Raw genomic sequence first — 27,255 nt, 5'->3', positions numbered from 1 at the left:
GAACCTCAAAGTCATAAACTATGAATTAGAACAAAGAGAATATCAGCACAGCTAGAAGGTTTAAACCTCAAAGGAAAACATACCTTCTCATGGGGGATGAAGAATAATGGTTGAAGTCCAATTTCTGTCTCTTGGTTTTTATTATTCATGCTACACTTTATAAAACATTTGCTAGAGACACTGAGAAGCAAAGACTACCTATATGATCACACAGAGTGTCAAGTATAAGATGCTTTAGAAAACATGTTGGATTTTCCATTCAGAATCAACCAAAAAGTCAAATGACTAGGAATATCTTAAGAAGCTTTACAGCAGGACACACCATATTCAGGAGTGATGTTGGAGAGTGAAAATTCACATCAAGATGTCTACTCTCACAAACAAGGACGATGGTTAATATTTTCAAAAGAAACAAGGAAGGTAAAAATATTGACCTTTTCTGGGAGAGGTAAAAGGAGGGGAGGATGACAAAAGAGGCCAGCTTTGTGTTCATCATATAAAGATTATTCACAGATATTAGACTAGGATAGTTGTCCTTTGAGAAAGGGTCCCTGTGGTTTTGAATCAAAATGCCCCCCACAGGCTCACAGGCATTATTTGAAAGGATTAGTATGTGTGGACTTTGTTGGACTGCCTGTTGGAGGAAGTGTGCCACTTGGGGTAGGCTTTAAGATTTCAGAAGCCCAAGCCAGAGTCAGTGGCTCACTCCCTTTACTTGCTGCCTGCTGATTCCAATATAGAACTCTTAGCTACCTCTCCAGCACTATGTCTGCCTGTGTGCTACCATGCTTCTCACCAGGATAATGGATGAAACCTTTGAAGTATAAGCCAGTTCCAATTAAATGTTTTTCCTTTAGAAGGATTGCTATGGTTGTGGTGTCTCTTCACAGCAATAGAAACCCTAAGACAGTCTGGTAATGTATCCTTGGCTGTCCTGGAACTCTTGATATGGAACAGGCTACTATTGAACTCACAGTGATTTGCCTGCCTTTGGTTCCCAAGTGCTATGATTAAACACATGTACTACCACACACACCCAAAGACTTGGATTTCTTAATGTTTAGAGTATTCAGCTCAGTGTTTTGCATAATGTATATACATTCACATTTAAAAAATTGTAGACATAATCCCCAGTGAGGCAATGGTCAGAAGCAAATGAACTATGAGGGATGCAGGTCTAACAGTCTAAAACAGAGAAAATATAAATGCGTAGGAGATTATGAAAATAAAGGAATACTAGCATGAAAAACAGAAAATGTGGTTAAAAAGAAAGTAACAGTAACCAGGGGAATAACATATCATGAAATTTTAAAGTTTCCAGAAATAAGTCGTGTCAAATATTTTATAATCTTCTGAGATCATCTTTTATTTGTTTATTATTAACCGTAATTTTGAAACAAAATTGAACCACATTTATTACATACTTTTTGAACCCTAACACAAAGTCCCCAAATCTTTCCCCCTAATCAGACCTTTAATATAAAATTTCTATTGCTGGGAGTAATACATACCTTGAACCACCACATCTGGCTTTGGCACAGTAGAAAACCTACGATTTAGGGGATCAATTTCTCCAGGAGCTAAAAATCCCTGAAGAAAATGCACAAAACAAAATTAATAAGCCTCAAAAATAAAGCTAAGGCAATGGAGAGATAGCTCAGAAGTTAAATGGAAAGGGAAAAGGAGGTCAGTACAAAGGGAGACAAAAGGTGAAGGGATAAATAATATTAAGGATGTTTGAAAAGGCCACAGGAACATTTCATGCTTACTTAAACATACATATAGTGTGTGTGTGTGAGAGAGAGAGAGAGGATATATGTGTGTGTATGTGTATGCATGCGCGTGCACACGTATGTGTGTATACACACACGCGCGCGCGTCACACACACACGCGCGCGCACACACACACACACACACACACACACTACTGCAATCTCCCTTGGCTGCCTCTTAGAACTTGAAGGTAAGACCCAATAGCTGAGACACCATACAATCAGGAATCAACTGAGCTGGAACTGACCTGAAAGCTTCCTACCTGATGATTAGATCTCTAAATGACAAAAGTGCCATGCAAGCTGCTAAGGGAGAAAACCAATCAATAGTCCTGACCAGCTGTGAAACTATGAACCACAATGACCCCAAGGTCCAGTAGTGGTACATATCTCATGGAAGCAAACAACATATGTCTAACTGGACTTAAGGCCAACCCAGTATGAAGAAACTCCTTTTGTCTGTGAGGTCCCTGGCCAGCAAGGGGCCCTGATCATGTATCAGAAGATCCATCGGAGATCATTTGAAGGAAGAGATGGGCAGGCACCAATTCAAGAATTCCTCTAACAATCTGAAAAACAACATGAAAACACCAGAACCCAGCGAACTTACAACAGGAGGACTTGAACACCCTAATCCAGAAGAAGTAGAAAAAATTGACATTATGAAAGTGAAAGAGTCCCTTAAACAGGAGGTGAAAAACTCCCTTAAAGAAATGGATGAGTGGCCGGGCGGTGGTGGCGCACGCCTTTAATCCCAGCACTCGGGAGGCAGAGGCAGGCGGATCTCTGTGAGTTCGAGACCAGCCTGGTCTACAAGAGCTAGTTCCAGGACAGGCTCCAAAACCACAGAGAAACCCTGGCTCGAAAAAAACCAAAAAAAAAAAAAAAGAAATGGATGAGAAGAATAAAAAAAAGTTTGAAGAAATGAGTAAATCCATAAAAGATACCCTAGGAAACCAAGAAAAAAAAAACAATCAAACAGATAATGGAAACAGTTCAAGACTTGAAAACTGAAATGGAGGCAATGAAGAAAACATAAACCGAGGGCTGGCTGGATATGGAAAATCTAGGTAAATGAACAGAGACTACAGAGACAAGTATAACCAACAGAATACAAGAGATAGAAGAAAGAATCTCAGATTCTGAAGACACCATAGAAAAAATAAACGCACTAGTCAAAGAAAACAGCAAATCCAACAAATTCTCATCACAAAACATTCAGGAAATCTGGGACACAATAAAAAGACCAAACCTAAGAATAATAGGTGTAGAAAAAGGAGAATTACAGCTTAAAGGCCAAGAAAATATATTCAACAAAATTATAGAAGAAAACTTTCCCAACCTAAAGAAAGGCATTCCTATGAGGGTTCAAGAAGCATACAGAACACAAAATAGACTGGATCAAAAAAAAAATCCCCTCGCCATAAAATAATCGAAAAAAAGACATACAGAATAAAGAAAGAATATTAAGAGCTGCAAAGGAAAAAGGTCAAGTAACTTATAAAGGTAAACCTATCAGACTTACATTTGACTTCTCTATGGAAACCATGAAAGCTGGAAGGTCCTGGATAGATGTACTGCAGTAACTAAGAGACCCAGACTACTATACCCAGCCAAGCTTTTGTTCACTATCAATGGAGAAAACAAAATATTCCAGGATAAAAACAAATGTAAACAATACGTAGCCACAAATCCGGCCTTACAGAAAGGAATAGAAGGAAAATCACAAACCAAGGAATCTAACAATGCCCACAATAACTCATACATCTAGCGACTCTTCATGAGCACAACTCAAAGAAGGGAAACACAGACTACTACCCAAAACAACATTAATAAACCGGAGTTAACAACCACTAGTCATTAATATCACTTAATGTCAATGGACTCAATTCACCTATAAAAAGGCACAGGCTAAGAGATTGGATACGAAAACAGGATTCAACATTCTGCTGTTTACAAGAAACACACCTCAACCACAAAGACAGACATCTACCCAGAGTAAAGGGTTGGGAAAAGGGTTTTCAAGCAAATGGACCCAAGAAACAAGCGGGCGTGGCCATACTAATTTCTAACAAAATTGACTTCAAACTAAAATCAATCAGAAGAGATGGAGATGGACATTTTATACTCATAACAAGAACAATTCATCAGGATGACGTCTCAATCCTGAATATCTATGCCCCTAATATAAAAGCACCCACTTATGTAAAAGAAGCATTGCTAGAACTCAAAGGCAGACATCAATCCACACACACTAATAGTAGGAGACTTCAACACTCCTCTCTCACCAATGGACAGATGAATCAGTCAGAAACCTAACAGAGAGATAAGAGAATTAATGGAGGTAATGAATCAAATGGACTTCTATAGAACATTCCACCCAAATAGGAAAGAATATACCTTCTCACATCTCATGGAACCTTCTTGAAAATTGACCACATACTCGGTAACAAAGCAAACTTCCACAGATACAAAAAAAATATTAGTAACCACCTGTGTCTTATCAGATCAACATGGAATAAAGTTAGAATTTAACAATAATTCTACCCCCAGAAAGCCTACAAATTCTTGGAAGCTGAACAGTCAACTACTGAACCACCCCTGGGTCAGGGAAGAAATAAAGAAAGAAATTAAAGTCTTCCTTGAATTCAACGAAAATAAAGACACAACATACCCAAACCTATGGGACACTATAAAAACAGTGCTAAGAGGAATGTTCATAGCTCTAAGTGCCCACATTAAAAAAAACGGAGAAAGCTCATATTAGAGAATTAAGAGCACACCTGAAAGCTCTAGAAAAAAAAGAAGCAGACTCACCCAGGAGGAGTAGAAGACTGGAAATAATAAAATTGGGGGCTGAAATCAACAAAATAGAAACACAGAAAACAATCCAAAGAATCAATGAATCAAAGAGCTGGTTCTTTGAGAAAGTCAACAAGATTGACAAACCTTTATCCAAACTAATCAAATGGCAGAGAGAGAACATACAAATTAACAAGATCAGAAATAAAAAGGGGGACATAACAATGGATACTGTGGAAATTCAGAGAATCATTAGTTCTTACTACAAAAGCCTGTATGCCACAAAATTGGAAAATGTAAAAGAAATGGACTTTTTAGATAAGTACCATTTACCAAAATTAAATCAAGACCAGGTGAACAATTTAAATAGACCTATAAGTTATGAGGAAATAGAAGCTGTCATAAAAAAAAAACTCCCAACCAAAAAAAAAAGCCCAGGACCTGATGGTTTTAATGCAGAATTTTATCAGAACTTCCAAGAAGAGCTGATACCTATGCTCCTTAATGAGTTTCACATAATAGAACCAGAGGAGTCATTGCCAAACTCTTTTTACAAAGCTACAGTCACCCTGATTTCAAAACCTCACAAAGACCCATCCAAGAAAGAGAATTACAGACCAATCTCACTCATGAACATTGATGCAAAAATTCCCCAATAAAATTCCGGCAAACAGAATCCAAGAACACATTAAAAAATTATCCATTATGATCAAGTAGGCTTCATCCCTGAGATGCAGGGCTGGTTCAACATACAAAAGTCTATCAATGTAATCCATCACATAAATAAATTGAAAGAAAAAACCATATGATCATTTCATTAGATGCGGAAAAAGCATTTAACAAAATTCAACACCCCTTTATGATAAAGGTTTTGGAGAGGTTAGGGATACAAGGATCATACCTAAATATAATAAAAGCAATATATAGCAAGCCAACAGCTAATATAAAATTAAATGGAGAGAAACTCAAAGCCATTGCACTAAAATCAGGAACACGAAAAGGCTGTCCACTCTCTCCATACCTCTTCAATATAGTGCTTGAAGTTCTAGCAATAGCAATAAGACAAAATAAGGAGATCAAGGGGATTCGAATTGGAAAGGAAGAAGTCAAACTTTCGTGATTTGCAGATGATATGATAGTGTACATTAGTGACCCCCAAACCTCTACCAAAGAACTCCTACAGCTGATAAATAAGTTCAGTGAAGTGGCAGGTTAAAGATCAACTCAAAAAAATCAGTAGCCATCCTATACACGAAAGATAGAGAAGCAGAGAGGGAATTCAGAGAAACTTCAATGTTGAAATACGGAGCGGCGGCCTGTGTCCCGCCACCCAGCTAGCTTTACCCGAAATAATTACACGGAAACTGTATTCTTTTAAACACTACCTGACCCATTAGTTTCAGTTTCTTATTGGCTAGCTTTTACATGTTGATCTAACCCATTTCTATTAATCTGTGTAGCCCACGAGCTGGCTTACCAGGAATGATATTAACCTGCATCTGTCTGGAGTGGGAGAATCATGGCGACTCCCTGACTCAGCTTCTTTCTCCCAGCATTCCGTTCTGTTTACTCTGCCTACCTAAGGGTTGGCCTAACAAATGGGTCTAGGCAGTTTCTTTATTAATAAGAAATCACTCCCACATCATTTCCCCTTTTTCTGTTTAAACAAAAAAGAAAGGCTTTAACTTTAACATAGTAAAATTACATATAGCAAAACAGTTATCAAGCAAGAATTACAGTTACAATATTTATATCTATTTTATCTTTTATCATAACTAAGGAAAACTATAACTATCTATTCATTCTTCAACTCCATCAAAGACTCCAGAAGGATATAATACTACCTAAGTAAACAAGAAATAAGAAATCTCTAGAAATGACAGAGACATCTTGCTGCCTGGACAGTCACCCAAAGTTCTTTTGTATGGTTGGGGCATCCATCTTTAGCCTTCAGGCCCATAGTATCCAGCAGACATTTCCATGAAGCAGGAAATTTCAAAGACAGTTCAGTCACTATCTGCTGTGTCCTGCAGAATGTCTCGCAGACTCTTTCATGAATCAGGAACCCCGAAAGATCATCTCACCTTTAGGCAAGTTCAGCAGTCCTCTCTCTGCGGGTTCTGTGTGTCCATTTTATGCAACAGTCCAGGCAAGAGCAGTTTCTTGCCCAAATGGCTATCCAACTCCATAAGGATCCTCTTCGATGCCCATCTTCCTCTCGAAGTAGATTGGTGCCACCAGGAGCAGATATGTCTCATTGTCATGAAAAGTCCTAAGTTATTAAAACATTAAATGCCATATTCTGCAGTCTTTGAAAGATATGAAGAATGTCTATCTAACTGGAATGTATCTCTATATATCTAGAAAATCTAACTAACATGACTACAAGCTTGACTATTATTGATGATTAACCATTAACCTATATTTCTTAATTATACATTACATTTTTAAATGAACTACACAATCACAATACCTTAATCAAGATCAGAAATACATATACATATAACAAAATATACTGTAAAATCCACACCAATGCAAATTACTCATACCTATATCATTTCCCCCTTTAAATGTAAAAGAACATTTACAAACAATATTTTGGGAACATGGGCGCAGTTTTTTCTCTCCAAACTGCTTCCTGCTGAATGGGGGCGCTGTTAATCAGATCATTTAGGGTGTAACCTGTGTGCCAGGTTTATCTCAGTTGCCAGTTGAGTGAAGTAATTTTTTGAGGGTGTTCACAGGAACTTTTCGGGAGGTCGTGGTCTATCATACCATATTGGGATAGATGCAATCCACAGGGTCTGGTCCTCTGTGAAAACAAAAGAAGACCCTTTCCAAAGCATCATATCCTTAGACCCAAATTCTGAAGTCATACCCTCATGATATCCGTTTTGGTTCCACTTGGCAGCCCATAGAATGAAATGTCTCTCTGTACTTAGCTCCTTTACAGTCAAAAATTTTAAAGAAAATACAATGTACATAATCCAGACTCTCTGTGAATTTTCCATTTTTACGTGGCTTATTTTTCTTTATTTCTTTTAATCTTTTAACTATCTGTATTCTGTCTCTTTAAAGACTTTACCTTTTTTTTTAAACCATTAACTTTATTCTCTATTTTTTTTTCTTCTCTCTCTCAAGCCTATGTACATTCATCCAACAGTGTGGTCTTTTATGTCTGACTCTGTTTTATTGTGAATCTGTAACATTTTTTTACTATCCAGGAACATTTATTAAAATGTTAAGCAGTTCTTAAAAACTTAAGTTGTGCCATGTACAGGTAATAAGGTACCGCCTGTGTCCTGCCCAGTTGAAACCTTAAATGCGCTGTTTTTATGGTAATTACGGAAGTTCCTGCCTGAGACCAGCACAGTTCAGCATGGCAGAGCTGAGCCAAGCCGCTCCTGCCTCAGAGCCATTTGGTGCCCCTGGGCCACACACAGTTCCAGGCACACAGCAGTCCACATTGCCATCAAGCAAGCTGTAGAGCTTTACTCCAAATGCTCCATTCAAAAGCTCTGTCTCCCACAGGAGCCAGATCGCAATGGTGGCACAGCCCAGAAAGCCGGCATTTTAAAACAGCCAGTTTTTTCCTGCTGCTGAGTCAGGACAATTTCTTTGCGGACGCAACCCAGAAACAGCAAAAAGCTGTCTTAAATTCTCTGTCTCTCCTTTTTAAGCCCTCTCAGGTATTACGTGGAGTTCATTAGCACATTGGGTGCCACTCTGTTGAAATACGGAGCGGCGGGCTGTGTCCCGCCACCCGGCTAGCTTTACCCGAAATAATTACATGGAAACTGTATTCTTTTAAACACTGCCTGACCCATTAGTTTCAGTTTCTTATTGGCTAGCTTTTACATATTGATCTAACCCATTTCTATTAATCTGTGTAGCCCACGAGCTGGCTTACCAGGAATGATCTTAACCTGCGTCTGTCTGGAGTGGGAGAATCATGGCGACTCCCTGACTCAGCTTCTTTCTCCCAGCATTCCGTTCTGTTTACTCTGCCTACCTAAGGGTTGGCCTAACAAATGGGTCTAGGCAGTTTCTTTATTAATAAGAAATCACTCCCACATCACTTCAACTTTTACAATAGCCACAAATAGCATAAAGTATTTTGGGGTAACACTAACCAAGGAAGTGAAAGATCAATTTGACAAGAACTTTAAGGCATTGAAGAAAGAAATTGAAGAGGACACCAGAAAATGGAAAGACCTCCCATGCTCTTGTATGGGTAGGGTCAATATAGTAAAAATGGCAATTCGACCAAAGGCAATCTATAAATTGAATGCAATCCCCATTAAAATCCCAACAAAATTCTTCACAGACCTTGAGAGAACAATAATCAACTTTATATGGAAAAACAAAAAACCCAAGATAGCCAAAACAATCTTATACAATAAAGGAACTTCTGGAGGCATTACCTCCATCCCTGACTTCAAACTCTATTACAGAGCTACAATAATGAAAACAGCATGGTATTATAAAAAACGGAGACGTCGACCAATGGAATCGAGTAGAAGACCCGGATTTTAACCTACAAACCTATGAATACCTGATTTTTGACAAAGGAGCTAAAATTATACAATGAAAGAAAGAAAGCATCTTCAACAAATGGTGCTGGAAGAACTGGATTTCAACCTGTAGAAGAATGAAAATAGACCCATATCTATCACCATGCACAAATCTCCCATGCACAAATCTCAAGTCCAAATGGATTAAAGACCTCAATATCAATCTGAACACACTGAAACTGATAGAAGAGAAAGTGGGAAGTACCCTACAACAGATGGGCACAGGAGATCGCTTCCTATGTATAACCCCAGCAGCACAGACATTAAGGACAACATTGAAAAAATGGGACCACCTAAAACTGAGAAGCTTCTGTAAAGCAAAGGACACTGTCACTAAGACAAAAAGGCAATCTACTGATTAAGAGAAGATCTTCACCAACCCCCGCAACAGACAAAGGTCTGATCTCCAAAATATATAAAGAACTCAAGAAACTAGACTTTAAAATGCTAATTAACCCAATTAAAAATGGGGTACTGAACTGAACAGAGAATTCTCCACTGAAGAAATTCAAATGGCCAAAAGACACTTAAGGTCATGCTCAACCTCCTTAGCAATCAGGGAAATGCAAATCAAAGCAACTTTGAGATACCATCTTACACCTGTCAGAATGGCTAAAATCAAAAACACCAATGATAGCCTTTGCTGGAGAGGATGTGGAGTAAGGAGAACACTCATCCATTGCTGGTGGGAATGTAAACTTGTGCAACCACTTTGGAAATTAGTGTGGCGGTTTCTCAGGAAATTTGGGATCAACCTACCCCAGGATCCAGCAATACCACTCCTGGGAATATACCCAAGAGATACCCTAGCATACTACAAAAGCATCAACTTTGTTCACTATGTTCACAGCTGCATTATTTGTAATAGCCAGAACCTGGAAACAACCTAGATGCCCCTCAATGGAAGAATGGATAAAGAAAGTGTGGAATATATACGCATTACAGAACTACTCAGTGGTAAAAAACAATGACATCTTGAATTTTGTATGCAAATGGATGGAAATAGAAAACAGTATCCTGAGTGAGGTAACCCAGACCCAAAAAGATGAACATGGTTTGTACTCACTCATTAGTGGATTCTAGCCATAAATAAAGCACATTGAGCCTATAATTCATGATCCCAGAGAAGCTAAATAGGAAGTTGAACCCAAAGAAAAACATGTAGTTATCCTCCTGGATATTAGAAGTAGACAAGATTGCCAGGCAAAAATTGAGACCTTGGGGGTGGTTTGGTGTGGGGGTAAGGGGAGATGGGGAGAGAGAAGGGAGAAGGGGAGGATGGAGAGAGCTTGGGGGAATGGGACGGTTGGGATGGAGGAAGAGTGGATATGGGAACAGGACAGTATATATCTTTTTTTTGACACATAAAGTTGTTTAATTAGGTTGTCAGCAATTTAGAAAACAAGTTTGTGAGGATACATCCCGTTCGTCAGACAGAACTGAGAGCGCAGGTAGCCCTGTAGCTGAGGAGCAGCTTTGATCTTTGGCAGAATCTGCGAGTTCACCGCTTTCTGATCAGCCTTGCGCTGCTCTGTAATCTCATATTTCTCCTTCTCTGTGTCAAAGATCTCGCCCTCCTGATGCCTGGGCTTACGCAGCTGCTTTTTCTTGAAGTAAGCATCAGTCAGGTGTTTGGGAATTTTAACGGTGCTGATATCAACTTTTGTAGAGGTGGCGATGATAAACTTCTGATGTGTTCTTCTCAAAGGAACTCTGTTGAGGGCAAGAGGTCCTGTCACAAGCAGTAAACCACTGCCCAGTTGCTTCAGGAAAACCACTCTCTTGCCCCTGTGGCGCCCGGTAAGGATGATGAGGACAGTCCCAGGAGTGATGCTGGCACGCAGGCGTCTCACGTGCTGACTGAAGGGCTTTTTGCCATGGCTCAGCAGCTTCCGAGGCACATCTTCAGTAGGATAATACCTGGGCATTTTTCGAAGCTTAACCACCCAGGTACCACCATTCTTGTCACCACCAACTGGTTTTGTGACAGTAGCAAGGACCTTTTCCTTTTTCTTCTTTTCAACCTTGGTTTTTGCAGCTGTGTATTTCCTTTTGTACACGGCCTTCCTGGAATACATAGCAGATCGGGAGTACCTGCCAATTCCTCTAACAAGGACTGGATTTCGGCTGCAATGGGGCTTCCCCTTCTTGAGCTTTTTAGCCTTAGGGTCACCCTTTTTGGCTGCACCAGTGGCAGGGGCATCACCGCCAGCCTTCTTGGCTGCAGGTTTCTTCTCTTTTGTATCAGGTTTCTCGCCTTTTTCACCCGCCATCTTGCAAGATGGGAAAGAGACGGCAGTATATATCTTAATTAAGGGAATCATTTTAGGGTTGGCAAGAGACTGGGCTCTAGAGCAGTTCCTAGGTGTCCAAGATGTCCCCAGGTTGTTCCTTGAGCAGCTGAGGAGAGGGCACCTGAACTGGCCCTATCCTATAGCCACACTGATGAATATTTTGCATATCACCATAGAACCTTCATTGGGCGATGGATACAAATAGAGACAGAGACCCACATTGGAGCACTGGACTGAGCTCCCAAGGTCCAAATAAGGAGCAGAAGGAAGTAGAACATGAGCAAGGAAGTCAGGACCGCAAGGGGTGCATCCACCCACGGAGACGGTGGGACTGATCTAATGGGAGCTCACCAAGGCCAGTTGGACTGGGACTGATGGAGCATGTGATCATACCGTACTCTCTGAACATGGCTGACAAGGAGGGCTGACTGAGAAGAAAAGGACAATGGCACTGGGTTTTGATTCTACTGCATGTACTGGCTGTGTCAGGACCTAGTCTGTTTGGATGCTCACCTTCCTAGACCTGGATGGAGGGGGGAGGACTTTGGACTTCCCACAGGGCAGGGAACCCTGACTGCTCTTTGGACTGGAGAGGATGGCGGAGTGGGAGGGGGAGGGGGAGGGAGAGGGAAATGGGAGGAGGTGAAAATTTGTAATAATAACAATAATAATAAAATTTTTTTAAAAAAGAAACTCATGCCTGGTACTGGTAACCCTTGGCTTTGAGGTATGGAAACTTAGAGGAGAACTTATTACTACCACTTTCTGAACTAGTGTAATTCCTAACTGAATTCTAAATGCCGATCCTTATATTCACAGGTACGTGTAGCTATCACCCCTCATCAAAGAAGCTTTTTGCAGCAGAGACTGATAAAGAATACCACAATTGGTTAAAATGCAGAAAACAACTGCCTTTGAGGTACCCAACCCCTATCAATACATCTACAATGCCCCGACATCTAAGGTTCAGGGAACGTAAAGAGCCAGAGAACCAGAACATCTGCTGTGATGCATTGCACTTTCTGTATGTGCCAGGGAAGCTTCACACATGAAATTTTAAACATGGTCACCTAAACAAGACCAGCACAATGATACTATCAGTAGACATACTAACACAAGTGGGGGAAAATCTCAGAAGACCTAGACAAAGAGCTAAAGACAATTAATGGATGCTGAGACAGGGAGAATCAGTTTTCGCCAGGAATGAGACCCTGACTGGCCCAAGTGGTCAGTCCTAAATAAATACATGTACAAACAACACTAAATGGACCAGGCAGCTGTGTGTGTGGAAGGAAGCAATAGGTGAAGATAATATAAATAGAACTCTCATGCATGAAATTCTCAAAATAAATTAAACTAAAAATTATAATAAACATTGTTTGCTTATTTGTCCCTGTATTTGCTGTGCTTTTTGGCTAGCAGAAATCTTTTTACTTAGTTCCCATATGTTGTGAAATAAGATGAACTCGCCCATTTTTCTTTAATAATACCGAATCCTTCCTGATTTTGCTCAATTTAATTTATTGTTGGATGAGAATGCTGCTAGGACGATTGCTTTAAAGCATTATGCTCATTAGTGCTAGCTCCAAGCTCATGTCAATAAAGATTATTGTCAGGAGCCATTTCAGGCTTCTCCTTTCTCACATCTCACAGGGCCTTCAAGTAAAAATCTTGAGACAGAAAACTTAAAGTTAGCCGAAACATTACGTGCTGACTGTGGAGACTCAAGCTCTGGAAAGCACCACAAAGTGTCTTCAAGGCTTGCTGCTTATCACTAACAGCAGGTGTTCTAGCCACTGACCTTGCAACTGCCCTGCTTAGCTTCCAAACTGCCCCACTTAGTTGCCAAACTGCCCCACTTAGTTGCCTAGCTACGGAGCCCCTCCTTCCCTTCCCCCTTTCCTCAGTTCCCCCTGCCCGAGCTCCTTTCTGAGGAGTATTTAAGACATGAAACTTGCTTCAATAAACGAATGCCTTGACAAAGAATACTGCTTGGCGTCCGTTTCTCCCCCCGCCTCCCATGTCTTTCAGATAGTGCCTCTTCAGACCCTGGAATAATTTAGGACCTGCTGGTCAGATTATCAAACAAATGATGGAGGAAGGTCATTGGCTAATAAAGGAACTGCCTTGGCCCATTTTATTGGTTAGAAGATAGGTGGGAGGAGTAAACAGAACAGAACGCTGGGAGGAACAGGAAGGTGAGCTCAGATTCCACAGCTCTCCTCTCGGGAGCAGACGCCTCAGAGAGAGACATCATGCTCCTGGCTCCTGGGCAGATGCATGCGATGAAGCCGCCAGGTCAGACATGCTGAATATTCCTGGTAAAACCAGTGCTACAGTTTATTAGAAATGGGTTGATTGGGATATCAGAATTAGCCAGTAAGGGCTAGAGCTAATGGGCCAAGCAGTGCTTAAATGAATACAGTTTGTGTGTTGTTATTTCGGGCATAAGCTAGCCGAGCAGGCGACCGGGGTGCTGGGAATGCAGCCCCACTGCTCATATTACTACAAACAGCCACAGGCACAGAAAACAAAACCAAGAATACAGCTGCAGAAAATAAACGGCCATATAAGCAGGGGAAAATCATACTTAGAAATTCCAGGTAAGTTCCAAACAAGGTTTTCCAGAAACCTGGGCCTATAATATCAAAACAACCATGCTAGGTGTGATAACACACACCTGTAATCCCAGAACTCAGGAAACAAACACAGAAGGTTCCTTGCAAGTTCAAGGCCAGCTTGATCTATGGGGAAAGTTCAATGCCAGCTACTGTTACATAGCAAGACTGTGTCCTTTTTTTTAAAAAAAAAAAAAACCTATAATGTAGGAAATAGGATTTTCAGGAAGTACTGGAAAATTTTTTTAGAAGAATTTTTTTCTATGTAGGCTTGAAATGCCCCCAAAGAAACTGAATACAAAATTGTGCCTCATTAACTCTGTTAAGAGCCATCTTAACAGAATGTGGTATAAAGAACATTTAGAGAGCTCCTTACCAAAAAGTAAAAACAGAAATATTAATAAAACAGAAAGAGCACACTGTTATTATCAAGCACTAGCCAAAGTGCCCACAGTACAGGATACAAGATCAACTCCAAAAACTCAGTTGCCTTCCTGAGAGAAGAAGAGAGGGAAATCAGAGAAGCATCACCTTTCACGATAGCCACAAATAGCATAAAATATCTTGGGGAAACTCTGAACAAGGAAGTGAAAGATCTATTTGACAAGAACTATAAGTCTTTGAAGAAAGAAATTGAAGAGGACACCAGAAAATGGAAGGACCTCCCTCGCTCTTGGATTGGGAGGATCAACATAGTAAAAATGGCAATTTTACCAAAAGCAATCTATAGATTCAATGCAATCCCCATCAAAATCCCATCAAAATTGTTCACAGATCTGGAGAAGACAATAATCAACTTTATATGGAAAAACAAAAAACCCAGGATAGCCAAAACAATCTTATACAATAAAGGATTGTCTGGAGGCATTACCATCCCTGACTTCAAACTCTATTACAAAGCTACAGTATTGAAAACAGCTTGGTATTGGCATAAAAACAGAGAAGTCGACCAATGGAATCGAATAGAAGACCCTGACTTTAACCCACAAACCTATGAACACCTGATTTCCGATAAAGGAGCTAAAAGTATACAATGGAAAAAAGAGAGCATCTTCAACAAATTGTGCTGGCAAAACTGGATGTCAATCTGTAGAAGAATGAAAATAGATCCATATCTATCACCATGCACAAAACTCAAGTCCAAATGGATTAAAGACCTCAATATCAGTCCGAACACACTGAACCTGATAGAAGAGAAAGTGGGAAGCATTCTACAACACATGGGCACAGGAGACCACTTCCTATGTATAACCCCAGCAGCACAGACACTAAGGGCATTATTGAATAAATGGGACCTCCTGAGACTGAGAAGCTTCTGTAAAGCAAAGGACACTGTCACTAAGACAAAAAGGCAACCCACTGACTGGGAGAAGATCTTCACCAACCCCGCAACTGGCAAAGGTCTGATCTCCAAAATATATAAAGAACTCAAGAAACTAGACCGTAAAAGGCTAATCAACCCAATTATAAAATGGGGCACTGAGCTGAACAGAGAATTCTCAACAGAAGAACATCAAATGGCCAAAAGACACTTAAGGTCATGCTCAACTTCCTTAGCGATCAGGGAAATGCAAATCAAGACAACTTTAAGATACCATCTTACACCTGTCAGAATGGCTAAAATAAAAAACACCAATGATAGCCTTTGCTGGAGAGGTTGTGGAGAAAGGGGTACACTCACCCATTGCTGGTGGGAATGCAAACTTATGCAACCACTCTGGAAAGCAGTGTGGCGAATTCTCAGGAAATTCGGGATCAACCTACCCCTGGATCCAGTAATACCACTCTTGGGAATATACCCAAGACAGGCCCTATCATACAACAAAAGTATATGCTCAACTATGTTCATAGCAGCATTGTTTGTAATAGCCAGAACCTGGAAACAACCTAGATACCCTTCAATGGAAGAATGGATGAAGAAAGTATGGAATATATACATATTAGAGTATTACTCAGCAGTAAAAAACAATGACTTCTTGAACTTTGCATGCAAATGGACGGAAATAGAAAACACTATCCTGAGTGAGGTAAGCCAGACCCAAAAAGAGGAACATGGGATGTACTCACTCATATTTGGTTTCTAGCCATAAATAAAGGACATTGAGCTTATAATTCATGTTCCTAGAGAAGCCAAATATGAAGGTGAATCCAAAGACAAACACATAGGCATCCTCCTGAATATTAACCTTCATCAGGCGATGAAAGGAGACAGAGACCCACATTGGCGCACCGGACAGAAATCTCAAGGTCCAAATCAGGAGCAGAAGGAGAGGGAGCACGAGCAAGGAACTCAGGACCGCGAGGGGTGCACCCACACACTGAGACAATGGGGATGTTCTATCGGGAACTCACCAAGGCCAGCTGGCCTGGGTCTGAAAAAGCCTGGGATAAAACCGGACTCGCTGAACATAGCAGACAATGAGGACTACTGAGAACTCAAGAACAATCGCAGTGGGTTTTTGATCCTACTGCACGTACTGGCTTTGTGGGAGCCTAGGCAATTTGGATGCTCACCTTACTAGACCTGGATAGAGGTGGGCGGTCCTTGGGCTTCCCACAGGGCTGGGAACCCTGATTGCTCTTTGAGCAGATGAGGGAGGGGGAATTGGTCGGGGGAGGGGGAGGGAAATGGGAGTCGGTGGCGGGGAGGAGGCAGAAATCCTTAATAAATAAATAAATTAAAAAAATAAAAGCAAAAAAATAAAAAAAAACAAAGTTCCTAAAGTAATCAGCTAATTCAGTTGAGGAACGAAGCCTCACGTTGCTTGCAAAGGTTGACATTTAATCCATTACCAATAACCATTAAGCATAGGTGCATTCATTAGTCACCAGGCAAGGCACTGAGGGGAGTTTTGAAAGGGAAAGATGCACAACTTTATTCCTGAACAACACCAAGTACAATGCCAGAATAGGGAACTGTGGGCAGCAGGGTGGACATGGCTGCCAGGGAGCAAGAGATTTTTGTCAGGCACTGGCCATAACCCCCATGCTGAAGATTTGGAAGAAAAGTTATAATTAAATCAAAGTACAAAAGGAAGAAGATAGCATTTGAATTTGGTGAGTTCATTGCAAATCTGATCATATGGTGACTAGGGCAAATAAATAAATAAAAGGTGGGATAGCTTTGAAGTCTTACCTCTGCCATCAAGCTTCCTAAAATGTATAGAGACTGACCCCACATGTGAGGCAATTTTCCCATGGGGGCTCGATCCACAGTGTGAGGATTTTGATATTCTTCATCAACCTAAATGAAGTGATAAAGAGGTCAAATGAGAGGCAATAATATAAAGCTTAAGATACTAGATGATAAAAGACAGTTTGGATTAGGATTTATAGTTTATAGGCAATGGATTGAACAGTTAAGTAGGGCAGTGCTCAAGCTGTGATGTGTGACCAAATCTCCCAAGGATCTTGTGCAAATGCAGACTGTATCGGTGTGTTGGGGGTGGCTAAAACATATTCTTAATTCTCAGGTGACACTGCTGATACCACTAGGAACTTACTCTCCAAACCCCCACCAGAAGGAAAAACTGTGTCTCTACCATGTCTAATTCTCCTTGACAATGGTAAACAAAAACAATACTTGCTTAATTTTTCTAAGCCTCATCTACTCCAACAGTCCCTGATTACTGGCTTCAAAGGAAACCAAGTCCTGAGAGCTGGCAAAGGACATCAGTCTGGGTTCCATGTACTGATCTGTACATTATTCTCAGAACTGAGATTTGCTTTCATTCATATCTTATTGTAAAGTAGTCAAATAATTGAGACTGCTTTCATTTATTTCTGAAGAAATTAAATCGCCTATTTGTTGTCATAATCTGAAAACCAAATTGTTAGAATATTAAGATCACCGGATACAAAAATCACAAAGCTATTTGACTCAAACAACTATTGACTCAGCATCCCAGAAATACGGTTCCTCTCCTGTCAATGAGCCAGTGCTATCCAACTTGCCTTGTCAGGGGGAACACTGTACAGCTCTGGAAGAAGTGGGACTCCATTTTTGCCCTTGATGAGAACTGCATCAAGAGCCTCTCTATATTCTTGGACCTGCAGAATAAAAGAAAGAAAAAAACCAAACTTTTAGAGACTTTCCGCGGAAACATAGCAGAAAGACACAGCCAAAGAAAGCACTACTACAAAAGAGCTTATTTAACCAAGTATAAGGGAGAGGAAAGGGGCAATGGTACTGTGTCAAGTTGACACAAACTATAATCCTCTGAGAGGACAGAGCCATGACTGAGAAAATGCCTCCATAAGAACTGACTGCAGGCAAGCCTGGAGACCGTTTTCTTAACTAGTGATTGATAGGAAAAAGCCCAGCCCATTGTGGGTGAAGCCAACCATGGGCTGGTGGTCCCAGGTTGAATAAGAAAGCAGACTGAGCAAGCCATGGGGAGCAAGGCAGTATGCAGCCCCTCTCCATGGCCTCTGCTCCTGCCTCCTGGTTCCTGTCCTGTTTGAGTGCCTGCCACCTTAGCTTCCCTGAATGGATTGTGATTCAGGATACATAATTCAAATAAGCCCTTTTCTCCCCAAACTGCCTTTTGGTCATGGTGTTTTGTCACAGCAGTAGAAACCCTAACTAATGCAGGTTTATTACATGTTTTCTAAAGATCAAATATCACATGAATTTTTGTATACTTTAACACATTTAATTTTTGTTTCATTCTAGTAGGTATGTGTAATTGAAGCCCTTTAACATGGGGATTTGATGGAGGAAGGTCATTGGCTAATAAAGGCACTGCCCTGGCCCATTTTATTGGTTAGAGGATAGGTGGGAGGAGTAAACAGAACAAAATGCTGGGAGGAAGAGGAAGTGACCTCAGAGACTCGACCGCTTTCCTCTCAGGAGCAGACGCCTGAGAGAGACGCCATGCCCCGCTCCCGGGATGAAGCTCCGACCCAGGATGGACATAGGCTAGAATCTTCCCGGTAAGTGCACCTTGGGGTGCTACACACAGATGATTAGAAATGGGCTAAATTAATATGTGAGAATTAGCCTAGAAGAGAATGGGCCAAGCAGTGTTTAAAAGAATACAGTGTCCGTGTAATTATTTCGGGGCATAAGCTAGCCGGGCAGGCGGCTGGGGTGTTGGGGACGCAGCCCCGCCGCCGCCCTTATTACTTCAGGGATTAAGTTCTAAGAGGTTCTGAACTTGTAGTTTATTAAGCAAATACCTGATGTAGTGTAGTTTACTCTGACTCAGTCTGTCTTCAAGGGCCTAAGTGATCTGCTTCTGCCTCCCAAGTGTTGGGATTAAAGGTGTGTGCCGCTATGACTGACAAAAAGTTTTATTTTTAAAAATTATATGTATGCATATGTGTCAGTGTGGGGGTATATGATCATGTGTGCTGGTACCCTTGAAAGCCAGATGTGTCAGATCTCCTGAAGCTGGAGCTATAACTCTACAAGAATTTGTGAGCCACATGACAAGAATGTAAAGAATCAAACTTGGATTTTCTGGAAGAACATTATGTGCTCTTAATCATTGAACCATCTCTCTAGTCCTTGACTTGGCTTTTATTTTATTTAAGTTTATTTTTATTTATGTGTGTATACATCGGTGTGTGTGTGTGTGTGTGTGTGTGTGTGTGTGTGTGCGCACGTGCACATGCACGCATGTGCCTGCAGAAGAGGGATTAGCACCTCCTGGAACTGGAGTTACAGGTGGTTGTGAACTGTCTGATATGGATGCTGGGATCTAACTTTGGTCTTCTGCAAAAGTTGCAAATGTTTTTAACCACTGAGAAATCTCTCCAGCCCTTTGAATAGGCTTTTAAATCTATGTTTTTATTAATTGCTTTTAGTTAGTATATAAAATAATGGATTTTATTATGACATTTTCATACATGTCTATCATTGTACTTTGCTCGTATACACTTTCCCATTAATTACCCTTGTCATCACTCCTCTCTGGGTTTGGCTGCTATTGTGGTTAGGTTTATGTTATTTACTTAACGATTTGCTGAAACACAGTAATTCATAAACTATAAAAAGGGAAAGAGTCGGGATGCAGCTCAGTGGGCCTAGCGTGTACAAGGCCTTGGGATCATAAGAAGTAAAAAAAAAATAACCACAACAAAACCATAATTTATGGGGGAATACATAGTTCTTTAACATAATAGCTTCATCCCAGCTGCTTTGTGGTATAATTAGGATATTGTTAAAATTCACAAAGTTTTAAAATGTGTTTAATAAATTAGGGTACAATTTAAGTATTGTGGAGGGGTTCCTGCAGGCTTACAGCAGGTCGGGGAAAATGATCAGGGTGAGATAAGACTGAAACTTGGATCACATGGATTTTGGTAACCGATGCTGGGCCAGGAATTCTAGAGTCTGACATCAGCTCATTTATTTTTGCTATATTTAAGCATAACACAATTTAGGGAAGAAAGTATTCTAATAACAATTAACTCAGCCCCATGAGTACAACAAAGTTTAAGACATGTCTGCATTGAAACTTTTTACAAAGTACATACAGCTTCATGTGTAAGATGGGTTCTTGTTGACTTAGAAAACAATGGTCAAGATAAGGGCGTAAGAAGAATGACTGAGGTAAATACAATGCCTGGCCCTAAGAAAACACAGAAGTTATTTAGGCTATTATAAGGTACAAATGATGAGTTTTATGGTTTAGAAGTAATGCTCAAGGTGTCAGGGGAAAGAATCTGGGATAAACATAATATTCTGGGTGATATGGGTGGAGGCTGGCTAAACAGATAGCGAATGATTACCAGGCTGCAAACTATATTTTCCCCCAGCATTCTGGGAGAACAGTCAAATATCTTCCCTCTTTGGAGAGATGAGATGTGTGCTTAACTTTTCTTGGCTTCTCCAGTGCTTATCTGTGTGCAGGACTGTTTTTGCAGTCTACAGAGTATAACATGAATTTGATGTTTGCTTATGTGCAATTTCTTCCTGAGAACACAACTGTGCTGAACTAAACTATTTAAAACTACACAGACATGTACTTACCGAACAAGGCCAAGGAACCAAATGAGTCTACATCTGTTGTTGAAGTGTTCCACAGTGTATATGACCTTTCTTTTTTTACTTTATTGTTTATTTATTTATTTATTTAAGATTTCTGTCTCTTCTCCGCCACCGCCTCCCATTTCTCTCCCCCTCCCCCAATCAAGTCCCCCTCCCTCGTCAGCCCAAAGAGCAATCAGGGTTCCCTGCCCTGTGGGAAGTCCAAGGACCGCCCACCTCCATCCAGGTTTAGTAAGGTGAGCATCCAAACTGCCTAGGCTTCCCCAAAGCCAGTACATGCAGTAGGATCAAAAACCCATTGCCATTGTTCTTGAGTTCTCAGTAGTCCTCATTGTCCGTTATGTTCAGCGAGTCCGGTTTTATCCCAGGCTTTTTCAGATCCAGGCCAGCTGGTCTTGGTGAGTTCCCGATAGAACATCCCCATTGTCTCAGTGTGTGGGTGCACCCCTAGCAGTCCTGAGTTCCTTGCTTGTGCTCTCTCTCCTATATGACCTTTCTTTAAGCACATCCTAACTTCTAAGCTATGAGCACCTAACTGCTGCTCTGGTTGCAAAATGGGTGCCTTCCTCTTTTTTTAACTGCCCCCATTTCTCTCAGCCCATTCTAACGTTTCCTCTGTATTTTGTTGTTTTTCTCCTCTGATTTCTATCATTTATTTTATTTTTCTTTTGTTTTCTTCCTCTTACATACAGGCTAGTGGGCAAAAGTACCAACCAGGCGAACTGGCACGAAGAAGGTCAAACACTTCTACAAGCAAAATTCAGGCTCTTTTCAAGGTTTAACTATCAGACCTATTGTAGCACTTATATATTTGACCATTTAACATGTTGGAAACTGTGCCACTGTTTTTATTTTTTTCCGACTAGCTTTCTATCATTTTGTTATGTACAAACATACATTTACTTATGATTGAGACATGGTCTTACTATATAGTCTTGGCTGGCCTAGAACTCACTGTGTAGTGCAGGCTACTCAAACTATTGGTGTATTATTTGTGTTTTAATAAATAAAGCTTGCCTGAAGATCAGAGTGCAAAGCAGCCATAGGAGTCTGCCATACAGGCCAGGGAGTGGTGGCACACACCTTCAATCTCAGCAGTCACACTAGTTAGCCACAGAGGCCAGACAGTTATGGCACACACCTTTAATCGCAGAAGCCACACTAGTTAGCCATAGAGGCCGGGCAGTGGTGGTGCACACCTTTAATCCCATCTCTAGAGAGGAATATAAGACGGGAGGAGACAGCTCTCAGACACAGTCTGAGGATTTGTGGAGGCAGGATTACCTATTTCTGTCTGAGGTAGAGGTAAGAGTCAGTGGCTGGCCACTTTGCTTTTCTGATCTTCAGCTTGAACCCTGATATGTGTCTCTGGGTTTTTTTTTTTTGTCTCTGGGTTTTTATTAGTCGTGCTACATCAACTCACAGAAATCCTCCTGCTTCTTTCTCCACAGTTCTGGGATTAAAGGTGTGCAGCACTATACTAAGCCATACATACAGTTTTAGTACTGTGCTCCTCACCCCATTTTTCTATTCTATAGATTTTAAATTTCTTGACTATACATTTCATGGTGATATTTTCAAAGGGATGCTATCTCATTATAATGGAACTAACTGGCTTTTGAATTTACAGCATATCTTTATTGTGAACTTTCAAAGAAATTTTTGAATATTTTTTGAAAAGATTATTTTTTATTTTATGTACTGAGTATTTCACCTGCATATATGTATGTGAACAACATGGGTACCTGTTACCCATAAGGCTTAGAAGGTAGCTTTGGAGCCTCTGGAACTGGAATTACAGATGTTTGTGAGCTGTCATGTGCATGCTGGGAATTGAGCCCGCATCCTGTGGACGAGCAAAAGGTGCTGTTAACCAAGGAACCATCTCTCTATCACCCAAGGATACCTTTTCTAAAAATATTATTTGAGATGGTCCTGCTATTTAGTGTAGACTGGTCTCAAACTCTTGATCTGCCTGCCCTAGCCTGAGTCCTGAGATTACAAACATGTGTCACCGCAGCAAAAAATCCTTTTTAGAAATACAGAAATTTGTGGGCTACAGTGTTATACTTCAACTCACGTATATGGTGTATAATGATGAAATTGAAGTAATTAATATTTTAACATCCTTAACTTGACAATGTTCTTTAATGAAAGAAAAAAAAATCTCACCAGCAGAGGCAATGAAATTGAAGAAGTCACTAGACAACACTTGGATGGTCAGGATTGAAGAAAAAAAAAACAATCTGAGTTTCTCAAATTTTTTTTGTAGCTGTTTTGTTTTGCTTTTGGTTTTTCCAGACAGGGTTTCTCTGTGTAACAGCAATGGCTGTCCTGGAACTCATTTTGTAGATCAGGCTGGCTTCAGAATCAACAGAGATCCACCTGTTTCTGCTTCCTGAGTGCTGGGATTAAAGGTGTGCGCCACCACTGCCCAGTTAGAATTTCCCAATTCTTTATTTATATAGTAACTTTTCTTTTTTAATTTTTTAAATTTACGTTTTAAAATTTCATTTTACATTCCAACCACAGTGTTCCCCAAATCCTAATTCACTATTATCAACTACAAGTCTCTAGGAGACAGACAACTCTATGTGGTAGTCAGAAGACTCCAATTTGGGGGAGTCAATACAGATAGAGCCATTAACTGAAAGAGAAGATACAACAAGAGCAGCTTGCTCAGAGCTCTTTACCTGTTCTGCGTTCCCACTGAAGACTCCATCAAGGATAAAGTATGTCCAGAACAATGGCCATTCGCACTCAATGTTTTCAAATAACTTCAGCTCAGCTGGTTCATAGTATAGACGATTTGGATCCTAGACAAAAATAGAATAAAGTCTGTCCTGTCGCTCAGAGATTGGATTTATATCCTTAGTTTAGAGGTATTGTAGTAGGAGTTTTACTAGACCATCTGTTTCAAAGATGGCATCAGGGAAGCAAGTGCTCTATGAAAACGTCCAATGACTAGTCTTGAAATAATAAGGAATCACAAGAGATATACGAAAATGTGTGTTACTTTTCTTGTTCCATGATAAACTAATCTGACAAAATCAACTCAAGTGAAGCAAGAGTTTACTTTGGCTCACAGTTCAAGGGTACAATTCATCATGAAGGACAGAGAAGGTGGCAGAAGCTTCAGCAGCTGATCACAACTGCTTCTACAGTCAGGAAGAGTACAATAAATGCTGGAATGCAGCTAGCTTTTCCTTTCCATGCAGCCCAGGCCTTCAACCCAGGAAATATTGCCACTCGCTTTTAGGGTAGATCTCCCTACTTTAATTAACCTACTAATACCCTCACAGGTATAACCAAAGGCTCGTCTCCTTGATCCCGTCAAGCTGACAATATTAACTAACCATCAGTGTAGGACTGCTTTGTAATCAACCTGAGAGAGGCAACACTAGGCACAGATGGCCTTTCTGGGAAAGAATGAATGGCCTGTACAAAAAGGGAATCCTGGCAAGTCTTCAGAATGAGGGGATCCAAAGACAGAGAGCCAAGAACCATGAGAGTGCAGTACTGTGGAAATCCAAATGGAAAAAACTTCAAGAAAAGGGCAAAAGTCAAACTCCGGGCTGAAGAACAAAGTAGAAGTGCGGAAGTAGACAAGATTTCACACTTAATTTAAAAAGAACATAGTTCCTCTCTTCTGTGTGGTGCTGGGACTGGAACGCAGGGCATTGAGCATGCTACACAAGCACTCATAATAGTTCTTGAAAAGCTGGCCCAAGCCATACTTTTTTTTTCAAGGAGAACTTTTGACTAGTAAAACTAAAGGAACTTATATTTTCACAAACAAGTTCTGTTTATAACTAACCAAATACAAACTACTAATCTTGGAACAGTTTAGGTTTGGTGTCCTTAAGGCTTGATGGGTTGATATTTTATCCATATTGTGAAGTACTAGTGGGGAGAAATGGAATAAACTACAGAACTTAGAGGTGGAGGCTGCAGGACAGATCAGGATTCAGTAAGGCCATTAGGGTGGAGACTGAACCTCTGGCTTTGTCAAAAGGAAAGAGACCAGAAGGGATTGGGGCACACCAGTACTCCCTGGATCACACCTTGGGATTCTTGTCAGCAGATGTGGACCTCTTGATTCTGAGCCTACAGAACTGTGAGCCCAAGTGTACCCATTTTACAACTCAGTCTGCGGTACTGTGTCCCAGACAACAGAAAAGGGACTACGACAGGCAGACAAAAAGATGTACTGATGGAAAGTGCCTTTCCTTTGGATTGATTAAATATTTTGGGGGCATATTTGGATATTATGTAAATGTTATTTGTATTTAAAACTGTCCATAGATTTTAGCATCTATCGGTAGTTCTTTCCTTAAACTAATCAACTAAAAGAAAGGAAAAACAGCCTTTATTTTATTTACTTTTGAACATATTATTATTATTAATTTATTTACTACCGATGTCAAAACTTGGCAGCAAAGTCCAATAAATACAACAAACATCACTTATTATTCCCTTTAATGATCTGCAAAAATTCTATCAGCAAGGTAACTTATCTCTGAATGAGGCTACAAAGAAAAGGGACAATTCTGCCCAATTTCCCTGTGGTGAAAGGAAACCTACCTTTTTTTAAGGCTTATTTATTATGTATAGAGTTCTTCCTGCATGTACACTTGCCACCAGAAGAGGGCACCAGATCTCATTGTAGATGGTTGTGAACCACCATGCAGGTACTAGGAATTGAACTTTTGACCTCTGTAATGGCAGCTAGTGCTCTTAAAAGCCGAGCCAGCTCTCCAGCCCCAGAAACCTACCTCTTTAGGAGTTTTATATCCATCTCGTAGAAAACGACAGCAACCATAACGACCCTGGGGACACAGAGAAAAAGGCCCTGAAGTTTGTATATCTGTATGACTCCACAAGCAGAAGCACATCCTCAAACATCTCCATGTACCAATCTCTCACCACCACAGACACAGAACTCAAAATCAGCTCAGCAGCAGCAACAGCAACAGCAGCAATGTCCTTTCAAGCAAGAAGTATGTTACAGGTTCTTCCCCAAAACAGCATGCTTAGCAGTATCTTCTCCACGACTGTCCACCTTAGGCCAAGCCTACAACAAGCTAATTACCAATCTGTGCAGTTCTTCCCACAGTACATACAGCTCCCAAGAGACCATAGTTTATTTTTTAAATATATTTTCAATTTTTTGAAATTATCTTAGACTTATAAAAGTTACAAACACTACATACTCTCACTATGCCCATCAAATCTCATCTCCTTATATTAACTAATGTAACTACAGGAACATACATTAGAACTAAAACTTAACTTTGATATGCTAATATTAATTGAATTATAAAACCTATTTAGATTTCACTGAGTTTTCAATCACTGTCCTTTTTTATTCTATTCCAGGATCCAGTTCAAAATCCCACATCACAGGACTCAGGTGATGGCTCAGTGGGTAAAGTATTTCCTGAGTAATCATAAGGACCCAATACTCAGTATTTGGATCATTTTCTTTCCTGTCCCCCAGCTCCTCCCAGATCCTTCCCATCTCCTCACTACCCACCCAACTTTCATGTTCTCTGTTTCTCTAAGAAAGAAAAACGAACAAAAAGAAAAGCAGGAAGATTAAAAGTACCAAAATAGGCCAGGCGGTGGTGGCACATGCCTTTAATTCCAGCTCTCAGGAGGCAGAGGCAGGAGGATCTCTGGGAGTTCAAGGCCAGCCTGGTCTACAAGAGCTGGTTCCAGGCCAGGCTCTAAAACTACAGTGAAACCCTGTCTCAAAACACCAAAAAACAAACAAACAAGCAAACAAACAAAAGTACCAAAATAAAGAACATAGCATCCAATCTGTGTTGTCTTGGACATGGAACCTACCCTGGAGTGTGATTGGTAACACTCACTGACACTCCATTAGAGAAAACTGATTTTCTCTTCCTGGCAGACATCAATTGCAAATAACTTCATGGTTAAGGATGGGATTTTGTGTTCATTTCCCCTTCTCTATACTAAGATTTTGTCTGGTTTGAACCCGAGTAGATCTTGTGAGTACTGTCACAGTCTCTGAGTTAACATGGTATCAGTCCTATCATGTCTGGATGGCACTGTTTGTTTCCTTTGAGTCATTCACCAGCTCTGTCTCCTAAACTCTTTATGACTCCTCTTCCACATAGATTCCTGAGCCTTGAGGCCAGGGTTTTGGATGAAGACAACCCATTTAGGGCT

General features: G+C 40.5%; 2 protein-coding genes across 2 annotated transcripts in view; both read right to left on the bottom strand.

Moving 5' to 3' along the window:
- The window catches only part of LOC121442853 (phosphorylase b kinase regulatory subunit alpha, skeletal muscle isoform-like), a 139,479-nt gene that overhangs the window by 78,656 nt on the left and 33,568 nt on the right, over positions 1–27,255 (bottom strand). The window contains 5 exon segments of the mRNA XM_041644506.1: positions 1,512–1,590; positions 17,197–17,304; positions 18,015–18,110; positions 23,751–23,873; positions 25,833–25,886. Coding sequence (XP_041500440.1) covers positions 1,512–1,590; positions 17,197–17,304; positions 18,015–18,110; positions 23,751–23,873; positions 25,833–25,886 — 460 coding nt within the window.
- On the bottom strand, positions 10,543–11,426 carry LOC121442851 (60S ribosomal protein L6-like). Its single transcript, XM_041644505.1, has one exon. It carries the CDS (start codon positions 11,419–11,421, stop codon positions 10,543–10,545), a length of 879 nt encoding a protein of 292 aa, XP_041500439.1. The 5' UTR covers positions 11,422–11,426.

The sequence above is a fragment of the Microtus oregoni genome, unplaced genomic scaffold, assembly GCF_018167655.1.
Source record: "Microtus oregoni isolate MIOR12 unplaced genomic scaffold, Mior012 000097F_ref0000449, whole genome shotgun sequence".
In the NCBI taxonomy this organism is placed as follows: domain Eukaryota; kingdom Metazoa; phylum Chordata; class Mammalia; order Rodentia; family Cricetidae; genus Microtus; species Microtus oregoni.
This window is presented reverse-complemented; position numbering and strand designations above follow the sequence as displayed.

Coding starts and splice junctions, on each gene's coding strand:
- LOC121442851 (XM_041644505.1), bottom strand. CDS start 11,421: ATGGCGGGTGAAAAAGGCGAGAAACCTGATACAAAAGAGAAGAAACCT.